Source organism: Phyllobates terribilis, unplaced genomic scaffold (assembly GCF_046119375.1).
Source record: "Phyllobates terribilis strain yellow unplaced genomic scaffold, ASM4611937v1 Scaffold_1__5_contigs__length_1240528914, whole genome shotgun sequence".
Lineage (NCBI taxonomy): Eukaryota > Metazoa > Chordata > Amphibia > Anura > Dendrobatidae > Phyllobates > Phyllobates terribilis.
In genome coordinates this window covers 776,697,763-776,720,907 of record NW_027362761.1, presented here as the reverse complement: position 1 = coordinate 776,720,907, position 23,145 = coordinate 776,697,763, and the positions used below count along the sequence as shown (strand labels likewise).

General features: G+C 41.9%; 1 protein-coding gene across 2 annotated transcripts in view; it reads right to left on the bottom strand.

Annotated features, from left to right (window-relative positions):
- BMP2K (BMP2 inducible kinase) overlaps positions 1–23,145 on the bottom strand; it is a 309,977-nt gene that overhangs the window by 107,231 nt on the left and 179,601 nt on the right. For both annotated transcript variants that reach the window (XM_073636997.1, XM_073636998.1), the window contains 6 exons: positions 20,474–20,577; positions 19,029–19,108; positions 17,298–17,458; positions 16,985–17,166; positions 4,768–4,863; positions 2,425–2,597 (listed from right to left, as the gene is read on the bottom strand). In XM_073636997.1, coding sequence (XP_073493098.1) covers positions 2,425–2,597; positions 4,768–4,863; positions 16,985–17,166; positions 17,298–17,458; positions 19,029–19,108; positions 20,474–20,577 — 796 coding nt within the window. The remainder of the gene's footprint in view (positions 1–2,424; positions 2,598–4,767; positions 4,864–16,984; positions 17,167–17,297; positions 17,459–19,028; positions 19,109–20,473; positions 20,578–23,145) is intronic.

Genomic DNA, 23,145 nt, shown 5'->3' with positions numbered 1-23,145 from the left:
GTCAGAGCAAGGCTCCATGTAAATCTATGTCAGAGCAAGGCTCCATGTAAATCTATGTCAGAGCAAGGCTCCATGTAAATCTATGTCAGAGCAAAGCTCCATGTAAATCTATGTCAGAGCAAGGCTCCATGTAAATCTATGTCAGAGCAAGGCTCCATGTAAATCTATGTCAGAGCAAGGCTCCATGTAAATCTATGTCAGAGCAAAGCTCCATGTAAATCTATGTCAGAGCAAGGCTCCATGTAAATCTATGTCAGAGCAAGGCTCCATGTAAATCTATGTCAGAGCAAGGCTCCATGTAAATCTATGTCAGAGCAAAGCTCCATGTAAATCTATGTCAGAGCAAGGCTCCATGTAAATCTATGTCAGAGCAAGGCTCCATGTAAATCTATGTCAGAGCAAGGCTCCATGTAAATCTATGTCAGAGCAAGGCTCCATGTAAATCTATGTCAGAGCAAAGCTCCATGTAAATCTATGTCAGAGCAAGGCTCCATGTAAATCTATGTCAGAGCAAGGCTCCATGTAAATCTATGTCAGAGCAAGGCTCCATGTAAATCTATGTCAGAGCAAAGCTCCATGTAAATCTATGTCAGAGCAAGGCTCCATGTAAATCTATGTCAGAGCAAGGCTCCATAGATTTACATTGTAAGAGAGACTTCCAGCTCTTGCACAAAGCGGTAACATCACTGGATCCCAGAGAAGGTGGCGGTAGGTGAGTATATTAATGCACACTACATTACGTATACACTGGTTTATTATAAGATAATCTACATGAGAGAGCTTCTTTAAGGCTATGAACAGGATATATTAACAGCGATGTAGTGGCCTAAAATCTAGATTTTGCTGTGGTTTCTCCTCATTTCACCTTCTTTGAAGTGGGCTTAAAATCGACAACCATATTAACATGTATTCCTTGCAGACTTTTATATTAAAGTTTACCTATTGCATAGCAGCAGATTTAATCCATAGAACAACACAGGTTGCAATACAGGTTCATGAACTAAGGTATCAATACTTGTCAGGTTGTAACGTTTTTTAATGTTTGTACCGTTGTTTAAAGGTGTTGTCGTACAGTCCTTTAGGAGAATGAATGGAGAGTCGGCCGACAATCAATGCAATACCATAAATATGTAATATAATACTTGGTAGACAAGGCTTTCAGCTGCCAGAGAATCTGGATATGCAGTGATTAGCTGATCGCAATGTCAGATTCATTTTAATGTGCATGCGCTGCTGGATCCACGAGCGGGTGAATATGCCTCAGTTTATTGTTTTAAACAAATCCATGCAATTAGCAAATTTTTCTTTGGCATAAATAAGCATACTTTTAAAGATGGTAATGTAGGGGGAAAAACAAATTAATAAATATCAAAAGACTCGTAAAGAGGACCTACACCAGGTCATAATTGGTCAGTTTTTGCTCTAATCTTATTCCCGCTGCTTCCATAAATAGGCAGTTGTTTTTTTTTTAATCCATCACAGATTCAAGAAATTTGGGCCTTTTTATTTAGTGCTATTTTTTATGGTCTTTACCAATGGGGCGTGGCTCATAGGATTCTCTGGGGGCATGGCTTTAGGATGTTCTGCATTATTCATCTCGGTAAGGGCTTGTGCAGACAGCCGTAGATTCTCTCATCTGAGTGAATCGGGTCAATTATGCAAATGACACTCTGGATCAGAGTTTAATCAGATTGTCAGTATAGTTTGAGCCAGTTCTCTTGGGTGAAAGAATCAGAGCACACCGTGAGGAGAAGATGGAGAACAGCATGTTTCCATCTTCTTCATTGTGTTAATGCGCAGAAATAAGACAGCACTTAGATGTCATCCAAGTGCAGTCTGATGATTTCCACGGACACGTTGACTTGCATGGCCGAGTGCAATCCGAATATCGAATCAAACTTGGACATGCAGAGATTTTTTTCCTTCGACAGACTTTGAAGAGAGTGCACAGCCCCAGACTAACATTCGTCCGGGTGCAAACCAATGTTTTGTCGGATCACACTTGGAAGTATAATACAGCCATCAGCACCTGCCCTAAAGACCATAAAAATTAACACTAAATATTAAGGACCATATTTCCGGAAACGTTTGACGGATTTTAAAATAAGAAAAAAAACTCTGGACATAAGTGGAAAGGAAGATCAAAGCTGGCAACTTTTGATCTATTGACAGGTCCTCTCTAAGCGTGATGTCTAATAAATAATATTTGTGTGCATGGGAACTACTTTATTATGAGCAATGTGCAAAATAGCTTGAATTTAACTTGAACCCAAATTAGTAACTAGTGACAAATGCAGTTGGATGTATTATCTGCACCATGGACCTGAACCAATGATAAATTCCTTAACAATAGCGTAAAGAGAATACATGTTCTGTGTCATATGACTGGTCACTCATTTGTAGTAGCATTTAACAGATACTTACATGTTGGTATTACACAAGTTTCTCATGGCTCCCACATGCTGTTGCTGGGGAGCGGGATATGATACTAAGGCTGGAGTGAACTCCTGAGGAGAGGTCAGATACTGAGGAAGGTAAGACTGATGATGGAGCAGGGCTTGCTGTTGTTGTAACTGAACCTGTTGATACTGGTGAACCTAGTTACAAAGAGACATATATAAGCTAGAAGTTATCTTTTTAAAGGGGTTGTCCACTTCTCGGACAATCCATTCTCAATCCCTATGCTTCCCTCCAGTAAAATAATAACACTTATACTCCGCTCCAGTGCCGACACTATTTGAGCGGTGTCAGCACAGGCACTCCCGGGGCTCACTTGACAAAACAATCACATCGGCTTCATTCTCCTCTCCTTCGGACAAATCAAGACATCTGGGGGAAGTAAGAGTTACGGCTGCTCTCACTTCCTCCAGACGTCAGTTACATCCATAGGAGAGGAGAGTGAAACCACCGCTGACTGGCCGCAAGGATCGAACCTAGGGAGAGTCAGTGCCGAGACACCTGGAATGGCACAGGCAACTGAGGAGAGTATAGGTGTTATTATTTTACTGGGGGGGAAACATAAGGATTCAGAAGGGGTTGTCCGAGCAGTGGAAAACCCCTTTAAAGAGGACTTGTCACTGTCACCAGGTCAATAGTGAGCAGTTTTTGCACTTATTTTATTTCTGCTGTTCCCGGAGTATTCTGTTTTTTGTTTTTTTTTTTAAATCCATCATATGGTTCCAGAGATTTGGGCCTTTTTATTTAGTGCTAATTTTTCTGGTGTCTACAAGAGGCATAGCTCACAGGATTCTATACTTTTGTATAACTACCCTGTGAGCCACGTTACTTTGATAAAGACCATAAAATGAGCACTCAGGCGAGCAGAGGGAATAAAATATGTTCAAAAACTGGCCATTTTTTATCTGGAGACAAGTCCACTTTAAATCGTACATACATTCCTCAACATTAAAATTGCATCACCAAGAAAGAAAAGTCATGGAGTTATGGAATTCACAGGATGGATAGACATGTTAATGATAAGCAAATGAAATGATGAACACATGGAAACAATTTTCAAAACATCCTGATTTATTCAGTATCAAGGATAAGCTCAATGTACAGATATAATGGCACTTACATGCCTTGTATGTTATCAATGAGGTTATTAATGGTTGTCTGTGGAACGTTCTGCCACACTGAATGCACTTGGGCTAATCAAGATCCGCTGCTGGCAGCTCCCTTTGCAATTGCCGACCAATGACGTTTCAGATGTGCTTGATGGGAAACAAGTTTAGAGGCACTGCAGGCCTAGGCAGCACTTTTAGGCTGCTAACAATAGCACGAGCAACATGTGGCCTGGCATTGTCAAGTTGAAAAATAGCGCCTTAGAGGATGATATGTTTTAAAGAGACCTAGACTTATGTTTATATATCAACAGTACATGTGAAGATAAGAAACTTCGTAATATATCTTATAATTAAGGGAAAAGGCTTTTTTTTTTTCAAATATGTCACCTTTCCCAATGCACTGATTATTCACTCCCTAAAACTGCTCAAATCTGTCTTAACTGTGGGTGTCATTACAACTGCTGCTTATAAACATCCATGGAAAGAGATAGGGAGGACACTAGCTGAAAGACACAAAAAGAAACTGCTGCTGCTTTTAGTAACTAGAGCCTAAATAGGTGAAAAAAAAACAAAAACAAGTTATATCATGGTCATAAATAGTGTTATTCCTCAAGTACACACAAGTCAACGGCTGGGAAGTTTTAAAGCATTGAGGAGAAAGTAATTAAAGGGAACCTATTTCCATGAAAATGCCGTCCAATCTGCAGGCACAACATTATAGAGCAGGGCGAGCTGAGTAAATTGATATATAGTTTTATGGTAAAAGATCCAGTATAACTTGTGTTTTCATCATTTAATACTCTGCTTTTTCTGGGATGTTTGGTCCAGTGAGCGGTCCTATCAGTGACTGACAGCTTTCTTGTATAGGTGTGCATACAGAGATAGCTGTCAGTCACTGATAGGACCAAAAATCCCAGAAGGAGCAGAGGTTTAAATAGTTAAAACACAGGTTATACTGGATCTTTTCTCATTAAATTATATATTATTCTTCTCGGTACCATTGGGTCTATAACATGGTGCCTGCAGATTGGACTGTATTTTCATGGTGACAGGATCCCCTTTAAATGATCAGAAATGAAGAAAGGAACCCATAACAGCCAATGAGGCTGGTGCTTTTAATTTGCACAGGGGCTCTGAAAAATAAGCGACAAAATCTGATTTGAGAAACATTTACTAAATCACTGATATTACGCCGACTTACCATGTATGGATACTGAGGTGGGATATGTTGCTGCTGGTATAGGGAGTGCATCAAATATTGTTGCTGGAGAAATTGCTGCTGAAACGCCTGCTGACACTGCGCACAACAAAGACACTGGTGTTCAGTGCATAATTATTCATTTATATATCATGGAAATGGTTAAATCTCACATTTCATACATTTTCACTTTGAACATAAGGACATTATCTGTAAATTGTTCAATCAAGTAAAGCATAGTTTCATGTAATAATAGACAGAGGCGCTACTAAAACTATAGAACTGTGCCTAGTAAACAATGGGGATGCAAACTTTTTCCAAAGACTCAGGGTCCCGGTAAATACATAATTGGCGGAGACTGGGGCTGAGTTGGACCACTAAAATCTAATATTAATGGCTTATTCTGAGAATAAGCAATCAACTATAAATATAATGATGATAAAGGGTTATTCTCGTCTTTATTTGTTTTAAAACTCGTGTTATAGAGCTCACAGCTTAAGGATACAAAACAATAAAACACAGTAAACTTACACAAGGAGTATGTTTGGGTTTTTAAAACCAACAGAATATTAATAATTTCTTTCAGCAAATATACACAACATCAGTGATACAAATTAATAAATATGTCACCAGATGGAGGACATGTATGATTAAACACATCAGACACACAGTTGCAGCTTCCCACATCCCAACACCCTGTCTTGAGTTCAGTCAAGACTGGGGGACACCAGGAGGATGAGCAGCCAGAGGTGAGGCACACCACGCTCCCCAAACCTTAGAGGAATTCTGCGACCAACCTCTCTATTTAAACCCTATGAGGGCGATTCATCAAAATGTTTTAGCGAGAATGCGCAGTTGAGCAAAACATTAGCGATCTTTTGAATTTTCACACCAATTGTAAGCAGATATGCCAAAATGGATGGAGTTGGGACAGGAGAAACCCGTCAAATTCATCAATAGTAGTGCCGGCATTTCTTACAACAGAAAGGTTACTCCAGTCCTTGACTGGAGTAATAGTTCTGGTGAGACACACGCCACTGACAAGATGCGCCAAATTCATTAAGTGGCGAGCACCTCTTGATAAATTTGACACATCCTATTCTTGCACGCACTTCATTAAGTCTGGCATATGAAAGGAATCGGGGCCTATGGTATGACTGCATTTACCAATTTTTTCCAATGGGTAAGAGACCAATGTTTATCTCTCATACACCTCAATGCGATTCCTTTATGTGAGAGGAATAAAGTTTCCCATAAGAAGGTGTGGGTATAGTGGGGCCATACATGTTCATCTAAAAGGCCCAAGGAGCAAACCTCTGATCCACACACCATGTACCAAACGTCAACACCAGGTGACAATTGATGGTGGCCTCTGTCAAGAGACAGTCTTCTGTAGTTGTTGGGAAGGGAGAGAATAAATAACATTGATGTAAAGTTAAGTTTTGTCACCTTGTTGTTTGCTGCAGGAGAGACATGTAATGGAGATTCTAGTGCCTTTGCATTTAGATATGGGATCTGTGTCTTCCATTTTACCTCTACAGCCAACTGTGTGGAAGCATTTGTTGCATTCAGTAGGTGAGTGTACAGTGCAGATATAAAGACTTTAGGACCTTCAGAATAGAGTACCCCTAGTAGTGGGAAATGTGAGATTGGACTATCAATATTGGGAAACTGACTATGAACAGCATGATGCAGTTGTAAATATCTTTATAAAGGTGACCTAGGTAAATTATGATCTTCCAATGTTTTTAAAAATGATTATCCACCAATGATTATACTCCAGTGTTAATAGGTGGTCAAAACATAGGATTGTCCCACTAAGGGATATCTCGGTGAAGTCCACAGTATCGACCCAGTTCCTTAGCTGTCTGCCACACCTACATCGCCAGTTTGTGAATTAGGAGTTTTCAAGAGTACAGGTTAAGGTGCCTGAAGGTGGCATTTCAGATAAAATTCAGGACTCAAAGAAGAGAGAGACCCAAGCCCATGATTAAAAAATCTTAATTGCCCTGTCAAAAAATGCAGATTGAAATCTGTTAAGACTATTTTCCCTGCATCTTACATCTTGGTAGAATGACCACACTCACTAGACAATTCAAGTCTAGAGTTACTTAGAATGTTTAAAGTTTAATGTTTGCCCTGGCTATCTTTGTATCTCTTATTCATGCCCATCATCACCGGTACATCTTCTTTGAATGGTTAAGGGACCAACAGAATGCCTTTTCTTCCCACATCTTGTCCACATAGCCGTATGTTCATCTACACGACCCACGTGACTGGGATCAGTTGCTGATTAGCCGCTGTTACCCGAGTCAATGTCTCCCACTCAGGCTTGGCCATCTCTTGAAAGTAACGGTTGAAGTACGACTCAGGCCTAGTCATTACCTGTAACCTGGTATCCACCAAACTGTCCACTGGGATTCCTTCGAACTCAGCTCAAAGGATGGGACAGCCCACAGTCAGAAGTTCAGAGTTGTGCTGGGTGGCTTGTCCTTCTACCTCCTCTACAGTACGCCCCAGTACTGCAGGGGCCGGAAGTTTAACGGCGGCACTGGGTATCTCTGCAAATTTCTCCGACACTCTCTAGCGAAGTGTCTTTCACTTCCACATCGCCAGCACTGTGCTGGCGCCCTTGAAATCCAGCAGACTGATCACCAAGAAGGACGGCGGGGTCTCGGGTAGAGTGGCTCAGATCGGAGGGCCACTGATGGATGATATTGAGGAACTTGGTAAAACGGCCCACCCACAGACGTTGTAGGCAGGGGACCGTAAGGGTTCAATGGACCAGCGTAAGGAGGCCCAGGTTCAGGAGCCCGAGGGAAGGTCCGATAAGGATCTGGTAGGGCCGGGTAGGTTGTCTCAGTGGCGGAGCCAGCCCCCATCCTCTTTTCCATTTGAGTAAAATTTTTTTGCATGATATTCAGGGAACTCTGCAGGTCTTGCACTACCCTGAACAGAGCCTTCGCCTCCAACGGTTGCGACGGCCTAGGTCCGCACCACTCCTGAAGCACAGCTTTCTTCTTTGCTTCGGGCAACCGCTTCTGCTAATATTTGTCAAAAACTTAAGGTAAAATCTACTGTTACTCGCTCACACAGAATCTGTCTCAGGGAAGTACTGTAGAGTCCCAGAATAAATTGTTCTCGTAATATCCGGTCCACAGATCCCATGCCGCCTACTCCGTCTGTCTCTTTCTTTTGTACCCATGAAAGTACTGTACTTCCTGTAGCACTGTGGTGTATTGGTAGACTCCCTCCCCTTCTCGCTGCAACCGGTAGAAGAATTTTGCCCGGAGATGCCCGAACTAGCTGTTTCACCATATATCTCTTCCAGAAATTTCACCATCTCTTTTAACGTTTCTGTTTAACGTTTAAAGTTAGAATATAAATTTAATGTTGGAATATAAACACATTAATATTGAATGCAAGTTGGAAAAAAGGGTTTTAGCACTAGACCTAAAGCACGCTGTAATAATATAAACCTTTTGGTAATAAAATCAGCAAGGTTAATATGACCGTGGACTGATAATGGCAATGCACCCGATGCCTTACACTTACTCAATCTATGGTCTACAAATGGTTATATGTTTTCTACGTGAGATTTGTTTAGTAGTTTGGTGATATATGTGTAAATACTTAAACTTATCCACTACAGGAAAATTATGGAGTGTAGCGACTGTTCATTTGACCCAATTAATGCATAAGCCAGAGAAAAGACCAAACTCCTCCAGAGTCTGAATAATTCGTGGAAGAGTTATATTAGGATTAGACATGTATAAAATCAGGTCATCAGCATACAGGCTAATCCTGTCTTCTCCATCTCCCAACATTACTTACTGGAATAAAGTGCCTTGTCTTACATATAAAGCTAGGGGTTCTACAAATAATAGTGGCGACAATGGACATCCTTGACAGGTACCTCTTATTAACATGAAGCATGTATGAAGAACACTGGCCATTGACTAAGATATTGGCTTTTGGTTTTTTATAAAGCAAAGTTATCCATTTTATAAAATTGGGACTGAATCCAAGCCTCTGAATACTTCAACCAAGTATGGCCATTCTATAGAATCAAAGGCCTTGGTGGCATCCAGTGATGCCAGAGCCCACTCCTCATTATGTGCCACCTTTATTTGTGATATAATTTCCGTTCGTTGTATGTCAGCGGTGCTATTGCCAGTTATAAAACCTGATTATAAAAGTTATTAAGTTATAAATAACTCTACTAAGCCAGTTACCTAGGATTTTTTATAGTATTTTGTAGTCTACATTTAATGATGGGGTCAGAAATCTAGTAGGTTTTTTCAGGATTTAAAAGCACTTAAAATAGTGGCATCATAGAGTGTGTCTGGAAGGGAACTTTTAATGGCATCTGTGAGCATTTGCAATAGAGATGGGCCCAACTGGTCTACATATCTAGAATACACCTTCAGAGCGAGACCATCAGGCTCTGGATATTTACCATTAGCTAGGTCAGCTATCATCTGTTCCATTTTCTTTTCATATAGAGGAGTTCAACATGTTCTTCCCACAGGTAAGCATGGGTTACTCCCATATTTAGACATTATCACCTTACTTACTGATTGGTAGGAGTCCGATTGCCCTACTGAGCCCCAACTGAATGGACATTCGCCCCACGAGATGGAGATGGCAGAGTGCAGCACACAGCTATTTCCGGCATCCCCAAAGAGAATGAATGAAGAGAATGAATGAAGCAGTGGTGCACATGTTCGGCTTCAGCTTTATTCAGTCGGGGCTGCACCTCAAAGATCAGCAAGTTATCACCTATCATACGAATTGGTTATAACTTCTAAATATGGGAATAAATCTTTAATTAGATGCTAGTGTTTGGCCAGTAAAGCATATCAGAGTTGTATAAACCCTCTAACTCTAACTAATAGGTGATTTTGTTGGAAGACTGTGAACATTTGGTTTCCTTGTTAATATGAAGCAAACAACAGATAGGACAAAATAATTGAAAACTCTCTCTATGAGCTTTCCACATCTCGCCACTGGGATTTTTGCCCAAAACTGCTCCAGCACCTTCAAGGTAGATGGTTTCCTCTGGTGAACAGCAATCTTCAACTGTGACCACAGATTTTCACTTGGATTATGGTCTGGGCTTTGACTAGGTCACTCCAAAACATTTACATGTTTCCCCTTAAACCAATCGAGTTTTGCTTTAGCAGTATGCTTCGGCTCATTGTCTTGTTGAAAGCTGAACCTCCATCCCAGTCTCAAATCACTGACAGACTGAAACAGGATTTTACTCAAGAATATCCCTGTATTTTACACCATCCATCTTCCCCTAAACTCAGACCATTTTCCCTGTCCCTGCTATCGAAAAACATTCCCACAGCCTGATGCTTCCACCACCACGTTTCACTGTGGGCATGGTGTTCTTGGGGTGATGAACTGTGTTAGTTTGGAGCCAGACATAGCATTTACCTTGGAGGCCAAAAAGTTCAATTTTGGTCTCATCTGACCATTTAACCTTCCTCCATACATTTGAGGAGTCTCCCACATGTTTTTTGGCAAACTCAAAACGAGCCTTACAATTTTTGTGTGTAAGTAGAGGCTTTTTTTCAGCCCACTTTTTTATAAAAGCCATCTCTATGGAATGTACGGCTTATTGTGGTCGTATGGACAGTTACTCCAGTCTCTGCTTGAGAACTCTGAAGCTCCTTCAGAGATACCTTTAATCTCTGTGCTGCCTCTCTGATTAATGCACTCCTTGCCCAGGCTAAAAGTTTTGGTGTTTTGGCAGGTTTGTTGTAGTACCATATTGTTTCCAATTGATGATAATGGATTTGATGGTGCTCCGGGGAATCATCAGAGATTGAGATTTTTTTTTTTATATAACCCAACCCTGACTTGCACTTCTCAACAATTTTGTCCATGACTTGTTTGGAGATCTCCTTGGTCTTAATGGTGTTGTTTAGTTAGTGGTGCCTCTAGCTTAACCCCTTAACGACCGATACGCCTTTTAATGGCAGTCGTTAAGGGGCCTTATTCCTCAGCGCTGCTTTTTAACGGCGTTGAAGAATAAGAGTATAGCACCGCCCCACGGCTGAAATTCTCGTGGGTGTCAGATGACAGCTGAAACCCTGCGGCATCAGCCCCGGACTGTTGTGAAGCCGATCGTGGACGATTAACCCCTTAAATACCGCTGTGACAGCTGTATTTAATTGGTTACAAGGGTGTTACAAGACCCTCTTTGTAACTATCTGACCCCCGCGATGAGAAGCACAGGTGCTGATGGTTACCCTGGTAACTTAAGGTCATGCGATGACCCTAGGGTACAGTGGCCTGTGAGATCCAGCTACAAGCTGGGTCTCACAGGCACAGTCAGTGAGACACTGACAGTCTCATGCACTATGAGACCAGAGTTCAAAATAAAAATTATACATGTCCCACAGTGGGACTACCGTATTTTTCAGACTATAAGACGCACTTTTTTCCTCCAAAGTTTTGGAGGAAAGTGGGGGGCGCGTCTTATAGTCCGAACATATGTTCTGTGGCTGTGGGTGGTGGGTGGGGCTGGGGGGGGAGCGGCTGCGGGGGATGAGTGGGGCACAGAAGGCATACGCTGTGCCTGCTACTAAAGAAAATGAATATTCCCTGCTCCCCACGCCCATGGGTTTTAGTCAATATTCATGGTCTTTAATAGAGGGCACACTGACTGCCGGGCGCAGCAGGAGCCGCGCTACGGCTACAGTGTGCGCGCTATTGAAGAGACTGAATGGTCACTGCTCCCCACGCACACAGTCCCGGCGTGGGGAGCAGTGATTATTCCGGCACAGCACTTCACTGTGTGAGGGCGCATGGCAGGGACGGCTAACACAGTGAGTGTGTCAGCAGCAGAGTGGGACGCAGCTCTGGAGGAGAGAGGAGGTGAATATGATTGTTCATTTTTTTTGTGGGCAGAGTGATGGGGGCTCAAGGGGTGCCATGCATACCAGGATGGAGGGGTGCCATGCATACCAGGATGGGGTAATCAAGGGGTGCCATGCATACCAGGATGGGGTAATCAAGGGGTGCCATACATACCAGGATGGGGGATCAAGGGGTGCCATGCATACCAGGATGGGGGAATCAAGGGGTGCCATGCATACCAGGATGGGGGATCAAGGGGTGCCATGCATACCAGGATGGGGGAATCAAGGGGTGCCATGCATACCAGGATGGGGGAATCAAGGGGTACCATTCATACCAGGATGGGGGATCAAGGGGTGCCATGCATACCAGGATGGAGGGGTGCCAAGCATACCAGGATCAAGGTGTGCCATGCATACCAGGATGAAGGAATCAAGGGGTGCCATGCATACCAGGATGGGGGATCAAGGGGTGCCATGCATACCAGGATGGGGGATCAAGGTGTGCCATGCACACCAGGATGGGGGAATCAAGGGGTGCCATGCACACCAGGATGGGGGAATCAAGGGGTACCATGCATACCAGAATCAAGGGGTGCCATGCATACAAAGATGGGGGATCAAGGGGTGCCATGCATACCAGGACAGGGGATCAAAGGGTGCCATGCATACCAGGATGGGGGATCAAGGGGTGCCATGCATACCAGGATGGGGGATCAAGGGGTGCCATGCATGCCAGGATGGGGGAATCAATGGGTGCCATATATACCAGGATGGGGGATCAAGGGGTGCCATACATACCAGGATGGGGGATCAAGGGGTGCCATGCACACCAGGATGGGGGAATCAAGGGGTGCCATACATACCAGAATCAAGGGGTGCCATGCATACAAAGATGGGGGATCAAGGGTTGCCATGCATACCAGGATGGGGGATCAAGGGGTGCCATGCATGCCAGGATGGGGGATCAAGGGGTGCCATACATACCAGGATGGGGGATCAAGGGGTGCCATACATACCAGGATGGGGGATCAAGGGGTGCCATACATACCAGGATGGGGGATCAAAGGGTGCCATGCACACCAGGATGGGGGAATCAAGGGGTGCCATGCATACCAGAATCAAGGGGTGCCATGCATACAAAGATGGGGGATCAAGGGGTGCCATGTATACCAGGATGGGGGATCAAAGGGTGCCATGCATGCCAGGATGGGGGATCAAGGGGTGCCATACATACCAGGATGGGGGATCAAGGGGTGCCATACATACCAGGATGGGGGAATCAAGGGGTGCCATGCATACCAGAATCAAGGGGTGCCATGCATACCAGGAGGGGGATCAAGGGGTGCCATGCATGCCAGGATGGGGGATCAAGGTGTGCCATGCATACCAGGATGGGGGAATCAAGGGGTGCCATACATACCAGGATGGGGGATCAAGGGGTGCCATACATACCAGGATGGGGGAATCAAGGGGTGCCATGCATACCAGAATCAAGGGGTGCCATGCATACAAAGATGGGGGATCAAGGGGTGCCATGCATACCAGGACGGGGGATCAAAGGGTGCCATGCATACCAGGATGGGGGATCAAAGGGTGCCATGCATGCCAGGATGGGGGATCAAGGGGTGCCATGCATACCTGGATGGGGGAATCAAGGGGTGCCATACATACCAGGATGGGGGATCAAGGGGTGCCATACATACCAGGATGGGGGATCAAGGGGTGCCATACATACCAGGATGGGGGATCAAGGGGTGCCATACATACCAGGATGGGGGATCAAGGGGTGCCATGCATACCAGGATGGGGGAATCAAGGGGTGCCATGCATACCAGAATCAAGGGGTGCCATGCATGCCAGGATGGGGGATCAAGATGTGCCCATGCATACCAGGATGGGGGATCAAGGTGTGCCCATGCATACCAGGATGGGGATGAGGGCCACGCATACCATGATGGGGATGAGGGCCATGTATACCAGGATGGGGATGAGGGCCATGTATACCAGGATTGGGATGAGGGCCATGTATACCAGGAAGGAGGGGCCATACATACCAGGATGGAGGATATTAACAATAATTGGGGGACATTACCCCAATACCAGTGTCAGCAGCAGGCCCCCTCCCCCATAACAGTGCATCATGACCACATTTTTTGCTTACATTTTTTTTTCTATTTTCCTCCTCTAAAACCTAGGTGCGTCTTCTGGTTCGGTGCGTCGTATAGCCCGAAAAATACGGTAAGTGAAAAAGTAAAAAAAGTAAAAATAAAATATGTAAAAAAGTTTAAAAAAAAACACACAAAAAAAGCGCACAGATATCACTAAAAGCCGTTTCGCCACACAAAATGCAGCGTTTGGATTAAAACAAAAATGAAGAAAAAAAAAGTACACATAATTGGTATCGCCGTGTCCAGAATGACCCGCTCTGTAAAACTGGCACGTTATTTATTCTGTATGGCGAACGCCGTAAAAAGTATAATGAAAAACACTCCAAAAATGTCGCTTTTTTATCATACTGACTCAGAAAAAAGGGAATAAAAAGCGATCAAAAAGTCGTATGTAAAAAGAAAATTGCACAAATGAAAACGTCAAACCGTCCCGCAAAAAATAAGCCCTTATATGGCTCATTCAGCAAAAAAATAAAAAAGTTATAGCTTTCAGAATATGGCGATGCAAAAAACAAATTAATTTTTGTAAAATATTGTTTTTAGTGTGTAAAAATAGCAAAGCATAAAAAAAAATATATAAATCTGGTATCGCTGTAATCCTACCGACCCGACGAACAAATCGGTCTTATCACTTTTACCATACGGTGAACAGCGCAAAAATACAAGAACTGAATTGCTGGTTTTTGTTCATTCTGTTTGAAAAATCTGAAAAGAAAGCGATCAAAAATTGCTATGTGCCTCAAAATGGTACCAAAAAAATCTGCGACAATCTTAATGTTATAAAATTCTGTGAGGTACCTATGGGTTCAAAATGCTCACTACGCCCCTAGATGAATTCCTTAGGCAGTGAAGTTTCCAATATGGGGTCACCTGCGGGGGGTTTCTGCTGTTCTGCCACCTCAATCTGCATTCTAAAAGCCAAGTAGCGCTCCTTCACATTCGACCCTCGCCATGTGCTCAAACAGTAGTGTACAACCTTAAATGTTATACTGCCACATTCGGGAGAAATTGCATAACAAATTGTGGGGTCCACTTTCTCCTATTACCCCTCGTGTAAATTATAAATTTGGTGCTAAAACAATATTTTAGTGGAAAAAATAAAAAATGTTGTTCTCACATCTAAAAGTTATCAAGTTTTGTGAATCACCTGTAGGTTAAAAATGCTTAGTACAGCCCTAGATGAATTCCTTGAGGGGTCTAGTTTCCAAACTGGGGTTACTTGTCGGGGGTTTCTACTGTTTTTGTATGTCAGGGGCTCTTCAAATGCGAAATGGCATTCACAATCTATTCCAGACAAATAGCGCTTTTTCCTTTCAAGCCCTGCCATGTGCCCAAACAGAAGTTTATGACCACATATGGGGTATCATTGCGTTTGGAATACATTGCATAACAAATTATGGCGTCCGTTTTCTCTATTGTTAAAATTACAAATTTAGAGCTAAAACAATATTTTCGTGAAAAAAAATGAATGACCTAATGTTTTCAAATTCTGTGTAGTACTTGTGGGTTCATAATGCTCACTATACTCCTGGATAAAATCCTTGAGGGAGTGTAGTTTCCAAAATGGGGTAACTTGTGGGTTTTTTTCACTGTTTAGGCACATCAGGGGCTCTCCAAACACAACATGACACCTGCAGACCATTTCATCAAAGTCAGAGTTCCAAAACGTCACTCCTTTCTTTCCGTGCCCTGCCGTGCAACAAAACAATAGTTTTCCTCCACATATGGGGTATTGGCATACTCCGGATAAAATTGCACAACAAATTTTGGGGTCTATTTTCTCCTGTTACCCTTGTGAAAAAAATTGGGGCTAAAAATAAATTTTTGTGTGAAAAATGTGATTTTTTATTTTCACGGCTCTACGTTATAAACTTCTGTGAAGCACCTGGGGTTTCAAGATGCTTACCACACATCTAGATACATTGCTTGAGGGGACAAGTTTCCAAAATGGAGTCACTTGTGGGTTTTTTCACTGTTTAGGTACATCAGGTGTTCTCCGCTCTCGATTCCAGCCATTTTTGCATTCAAAAAGTCAAATGGCGCTCCTTCCCTTCCGAGCCCTGCCATGTGCCCAATCAGTAGTTTTCCCCCACATATCAGGTATCAGGGTACTCAGGAGAAATTTCACAACAAATTTCAGGGTCCATTTTCTCCTTTTACCCTTGTGAAAATAAAAAAATTGGAGCTAAATTTATTTTTTGGTGAAAAAAAGTAAAATGTTCATTTTTTCCTTCCACGTTACTTTAGTTCCTGTAAAGCACCTGAAGGGTTAATAAGCTTTTTGAATGTGGTTTTGAGGGCTGCAATTTTTAGAATGGTGGCACTTTGGGGGGCCTATGTGAGAGAAAAAAAACCAAAGTCACTTCAAATGTGATGTGGTCCCTAAAAGAAATGGTTTTGTAAATTTTGTTGGAAAAATGATAAAATTGCTGATCAACTTTTAACCCTTCTAACTGCCTAACAAAAAAAAAATATGTTTCAAAAATGATGCAGATGTAAAGTAGACATGTGGGAAATGTTATTTATTAACTATTTTGTGAGACATAACTCTCTGGTTTAAGGGCATAAGAATTAAAAGTTTGAAAAAAAGTTTTTGACAAATTTCAGATATTTTCACAAATAAACACAAGTCATATCGAACAAATTGTACCACTATTATGAAGTACAATATGTTATGAAAAAAGCGTTCCAGAGTTATTACATCAAAGTGACAGTGGTCAAATTTCAAAAATTTGGCCTGGTCATTAACGTCAAAATTGGCCTGGCCACTAAGGGGCTAATAGTGTTGCAGCCTCTGTGGCCTTTCAGAAAAGGTGTGTATATACTGCCAGGCCATGTAACACTTAGTGAAAGGAAGTCCACCTGTGTGCAATCTAAGCATGTGACTTATCAAGGTAATTGCTCGCACCAGAAATTTTTAGGGACTTCAAAGCAAAAGGGGTGAATACATATGCATATGACATTTTCTAGTTATTTGATCCCATCGATTTCATTTATACCTATATTTTTCTCACTTCACTTCACCAATTTAGACTATTTAGTGCTGATATATCACACATAAATCAGATTACAAAAATATTTAAACACAGGTTGTAATGTAACAAAATAGGTAAAAGCCAAGGGGGTGAATACTTTCGCAAGCCACTATACACACACACGCACAAGAACAAAGCAGACCTGCTTTATGTAGGCGTCCTGGTGCAGCTGCTGTGGCTGGAATTGATGCAGCTGCTGCAATCTCCAGTCTCCTGGCTGAAGCTGCTGTAAAACTCTGTGCTGCTGTGAGGACTGCTGGCTATGTTCCTGACCCAACAGTGTGCTAGGCCCATTGCCAGGTTGTGGAGTTGTATCTGTAGTTGCTGGAATGGGATATGACAAATGTTTGTTAATCAGTAATCATCTCTTCTATATATAATCACAGCGCTGATATAATTGCCCATTCTATGATTAGCATTTTCTCAGTGTCTGTATAAAGAAGAAATGCTCGTACCGCTGTGAATCTGCTGACTTGGGGCACTCTGCACGGTCATCTTAACAGGGGTTGCAGCATTCTGAATACTAAGCACCTTTGACTGGGTTGTGTTGGAAAACGCCTTGGGTCTCTGCCTTGGAGCAATGGATGTTTCCGTGGGTCCAAGTGAATCAGTTATTCTGTAACATGAAATCATAAATCATTTTTTAAGCGACTCAATTACCAATTTTTCATTCATCTATTTAATAAGAATACTCTGATGACACACTACATAAAACAGTACAGAATAAATGAACTTTCTTCCTATTTTTCATAGTTAGCAGGTAACTTTAATTGTCTGCAGATGGTTGGGAGTCCAGGTCCTGAGACCCCTACCAATTGTTCATTAGACCCCCAAATAGCACACAGCTCAGCAGATAGGAGCACATGGAGCGGGATACAGACTCAGTAGAAACCATAAGCTTGGTAATGGTGCACTCCTATCTGTTGATCTGCGTGCTATTTGGGGGTCTATTGAGCAATCGGTGGGGGTCTCAGGACCCAGACCTTATCAATCTGCAGGCATTTAGAGTGCATACCAAATATGTAAAAAAAAAGAAAGTTTAGTTACTCTTTAAATGGATTGTCCACTTGCAGAAATAATTTCATTTATTTACTTTTCAATAAATACAAGCATTTTTGGCTAAAAATCATTTTTTGCAATTGGGTTTCATTAAAAATAAATTTCAACAATTGCCTTTAAAAGACTCTTTCATTCCTGGCACATTCAACTGTGATGTGGTCTCTCACTGCACACAGCACTGAGGGGTTAAGGGCTTTTTCATTGCCAAATTATTAATAATACATAGATTTCTATCCTCACTTTATATACTCAGAAAAGATAGGGCACTGAACATAAGCCTCTAATTTCACACAGAATATTTTGTGCCAATAGGTGTTCTACTGTTAAGTATATACAGTATATAGAGGTATTTTCTCCTAAAAGCATTGCTACGTGTGTACACCAGACATTTGAGGTTGCACATGGAGAGAACATTTATAAAAGACCCCGCACCAACTTTTTGCTCTTTTTACACCATGCTTAATACACAAAATATACTGTACGTATATACTAAACAAAGGTAAAAAATATAATCCCTAAAAATTGTGTAAGGGCAATGTTTTCTAGCGACAAACATCAACCACTAGAAAACGGAACAGCTTTCAGATTTCCCAATGGTCACAAAAGCTTCTAAGTTTTAAGGCACACAATTATATTATGGATCCGTATGGTTTGTAACATGAGGCCCAAAAATGTATGAACCAATACTGGACCTCCATGTGTCTCGGATTCCATATAGAGTCATAAAGAGCTTTTTCCTCACAGATTCTTTCTACAAAACTTTGCTACGCTTCACTGCTTCCCGTATTATGGAGGTATTCTCCAGCTTCTGTGGTGTACATAGTCTCTGAGGGCAACATCCATGTAACGGAATCAAGCAATTTTTCTTATGACCAATAAATAAAATGCATACTTCTTTCCTACCACTAGGTGGTGCTACAGGCCTACTTTTAATATGCCTAAAATGCATGGTTTTCCCAAGACTTGGAGAAAAGGTTATCCAGGTTTATTAACGTGCTCTCTAGATTTACTTCTCTATTTAAATAGTTGAAGAAAAAATGACATTAGGAGGAGGCTACACATAAAACCTGCAAGTATAGCAGCCAACTGTACTGCAAAGACGCTGCCCTATTATCTCTTATACATACCTAGTTTTTATCTGAGTCTTTTTAGATGCAGCCTCGCTTGCAGTCAGAGGTTCTGGAAGAGCTTGAGGGATTATAGAATTCTGCAAAACAATTCAAAAAACAAGTGTTCATCTCTGGTGTTTTATAATAGTTTTTAATGAAAAGTTAAATTTTGAGGCTTCAATTGTCATACAATGAGACAGGGTTAGGCACCGTCTAGATCTAGGCAAGGCATGTGTGGTTCCGCCAGTGCGAACAACTAACTTCTCCTATCGTTTGCATCTACATCCAAACTATTGCTCAGGCATGGATAGGGCTGCTAAAAAGGACAGTCCATAAATGCTCATTAGGCCACGACCTCACTATCAGTATTTGATCAGTATTCGGTCAGTATTTTTTCTCAGGAGTGGGAGCCAAAACCAGGTGAGGAACAATCAGAGAAAAGGTATAATAAAAGGTTTTGGCTCCCACTCCTGAGAAAAAATACTGACCGAATACTGATAGTGGGGCCGTGGCCTTAGAGTCAAAATATCGAGGGAGAGGAGGTCACAACTGATACATTTACAGAAAATCTGATCTGGATATGCAGATGGTCTTCCAGAATGAATGTTTTTATTATTTGAGAATTATTTGTGTAATAAAATGTTGTTGTTTTAATATATTTGCTGGCATAGTTTGGTCAGTGATCATAGATTTAGATCTGTTTCCAAACCTATTGATTCTCATGTACTGACAAGCACAGCAACACCTTATAAGTTACATAAGGATAAAAAAATATATTTTTTGTTGATTATAATTGTTTTTATTATTATTGCACTTTGTCTCCCATTCACTTTCCCTTTAAAGAGGACCTGTCACCAGGTCAAAAGTGGACAGTTTTTGCTCTTATTCTATTCATGCTGCTCTCCTGAGTATTCTGGGTTTTGCTTTTTAAAAATCCACCATAGGGTTCTGTGGATTTGGGCCTTTATTTATAGCTGATTCTTATGGTCTTCACCAAGGGGGGCGTTGCTCACAAGGTAATACAAAGCAGCCTAAACACACGACCCAGAAAATCATGTGAGCCTCTTGGCAAAGACCATAAATCAGGAACCTTATGGCGAATTTAAAAAGAACAAAAAAATAGCATTACTTAGGGGAACAGCGGAAATAAAATAAGAGCAAAATCTGTCTACTTTTGACTTGGTGACAGGTCCTCTTTAATCCCATGAAATGCGTCTTACGATGGTCGAATTCTATAATGCAATATGATTACAAGTGCATTCTTGCCAGGGAGAGGCAGAGTTAAATTCCTTTTGAGCTAAAGAAAATGGGGTGACCTTAGACTATATGTACAAATATAGCAAACACCCAAAATAAGAGATGTCTGAGAATGAGAACTTCCCTTGGTCTTGTGCAGCAATGTTTTGAGAAAGCATACTTTTCTAGATGAGTGTTCTGTAAATCATGTAGAAACATAAACTCACATAGACATTGGCTACTGGACATTCTCTCTTGGCTAATTTGAAGGCAAAATGGGAAACCTGATAGATGTCAGGTCTTCGTTCCTGATCAGGTTCAAGCATATACCCTGAAAAAGAAAAGTCAGGATTACTACAGAGGTAACAAGCCACAAGCGAACTAGCCGATTCTAATATTATGGTTCTGTAGGTCGTAACAAGAAGATTGTTTTGATAGTGAAAAAGAAATTATGGCAAGAAAGCTGAAACATAAAATGACAATTATGATGAATGAGACCTTGAATGTCCACTAAATTGCTTGTTGGAAAGATAGCCAGCAGTCAACTGACAAACTCGCAAGCGCTTGATAGTTGGCTGATCTCATCCTTTACGTGGGCCTACAAGCTAACGTTCTTCAGCACCTCATCCACTCATATAAATAGAGCCGTGTTGCTGACAATGACACAAGGGGAAATGGCAATTATTTGTAAATCCCCCCTCCGGATCATTGCGAAGAGAAAATAGTCCTTAAAAGGGTTGTCTTAGAATAGGTGATAATTCATTGATCATTGGGGGTCCGATCGCTGGAACAGGGCATTTTTATCCCAGTTAGAATGGAGATACATGCCCCATCGCTGCTCCATTCATTTCCTCTGTGCTCGGCTTTTTCAGACAGCCTAGTAAGAAAGGAGCGGCGGTCGGATATAAGCACTTATCAATTTTAACTGTGATAAAAGTTCCATGTCGGTCGGACACCCCACTAATCAATGTTCTGTGGACAGGTGATAACTTGTTTTCACCAGACAACCTGTCACTGGAAAAAACACTATTAACCTGCAGATATGGGGTTAATCTGTAGGTTAATAGCGTTACTAACCTGCCCGGCGTCCACACTTAGCTGAATGCTGCAGGGAGAAAAGTAACTTTATTCTCCCCAACAGCATTCCAGTTACAGTCACGGGGGGCAGCTAATCCTCCGCTCTTTATCCTCAGAGAGGTGACTGAACCCGCGCTGGTGCCGTCCTCGTTACTGATACTGGAATGCTGCCCGGGAGAATAAAGTTACTTTTCTTCCTGCAGTGTTCGTCTAAGTGCGTGTCATGTTCCCTCATTGAGATCAAAATTACTTTGCACCAAAAAATGCCTCAAAAATACATTTGAAATGCAAACTTTCAGACATTAAAGGGAATCTGTCAGCAGGTTCTTGCTACCTCAGCTGAGAGCAGCCTGATTTAGGCAAAGAGACCCCCTTTGATAAACCCTTATAATCAGATTTTCAGGCCTCAAATATATTACAGAACGGTCAGGATCATACATTTCAGACATCTACAGAACTTTTTTTTTGTTAACATATTATACAGTGGTGGCCAAAAGTATTGGCACCCCTGCAATTCTGTCAGATAATACTCAGTTTCTTCCTGAAAATGATTGCAATCACAAATTCTTTGGTATTATTATCTTCATTTAATTTGCTTGTAAGGAAAAAACACGAAAGAGAATGAAGCAAAAATCAAATCATGGATCATTTCACACAAAACTCCAAAAATGGGCCAGACAAAAGTATTGGCACCCTCAGCCTAATACTTGGTTGCACAACCTTTAGCCAAAATAACTGCGAACAACCGCTTCCGGTAACCATCAATGAGTTTCTTACAATGCTCTGCTGGAATTGTAGACCTTTCTTCTTTGGCAAACTGCTCCAGGTCCCTGATATTTGAAGGGTGCCTTCTCCAAACTGCCATTTTGAGATCTCTCCACAGGTGTTCTATGGGATTCAGGTCTGGACTCATTGCTGGCCACCTTAGAAGTCTCCAGTGCTTTCTCTCAAACCATTTTATAGTGCTTTTGGAAGTGTGTTTTGGGTCATTGTCCTGCTGGAAGACCCATGACCTCTGAGGGAGACCCAGCTTTCTCACACTGGGCCCTACATTATGCTGCAAAATTTGTTGGTAGTCTTCAGACTTCATAATGCCATGCACACGGTCAAGCAGTCCAGTGCCAGAGGCAGCAAAGCAACCCCAAAACATCAGAGAACCTCCGCCATGTTTGACTGTAGGGACCGTGTTCTTTTCTTTGAATGCCTCTTTTTTTTTCCTGTACACTCTATGTTGATGCTTTTTGCCAAAAAGCTCTACTTTTGTCTCATCTGACCAGAGAACATTCTTCCAAATCTTGCGTTGAAATCTCTCGTCAATTTTTCTTTTCCGTCCACATCTAGGGAGGTTAGCCACAGTGCCATGGGCTTTAAACATCTTGATGACACTGCGCACGGAAGACACAGGAACATTCAGGTCTTTGGAGATGGACTTGTAGCCTTGAGATTGCTCATGCTTCCTCACAATTTGGTTTCTCAAGTCCTCAGACAGTTCTTTGGTCTTCTTTCTTTTCTCCATGCTCAATGTGGTACACACAAGGACACAGGACAGAGGTTGAGTCAACTTTAATCCATGTTAACTGGCTGCAAGTGTGATTTAGTTATTGCCAACACCTGTTAGGTGCCACAGGTAAGTTACAGGTGCTGTTAATTACACAAATTAGAGAAGCATCACATGATTTTTCAAACAGTGCCAATACTTTTGTCCACCCCCTTTTTTAGGTTTGGTGTGGAATTGTATCCAATTTGGCTTTAGGACAATTCTTTTTGTGTTTTTTCATTGAAGACAAATTAAATGAAGAGAATAATACCAAAGAATTTGTGA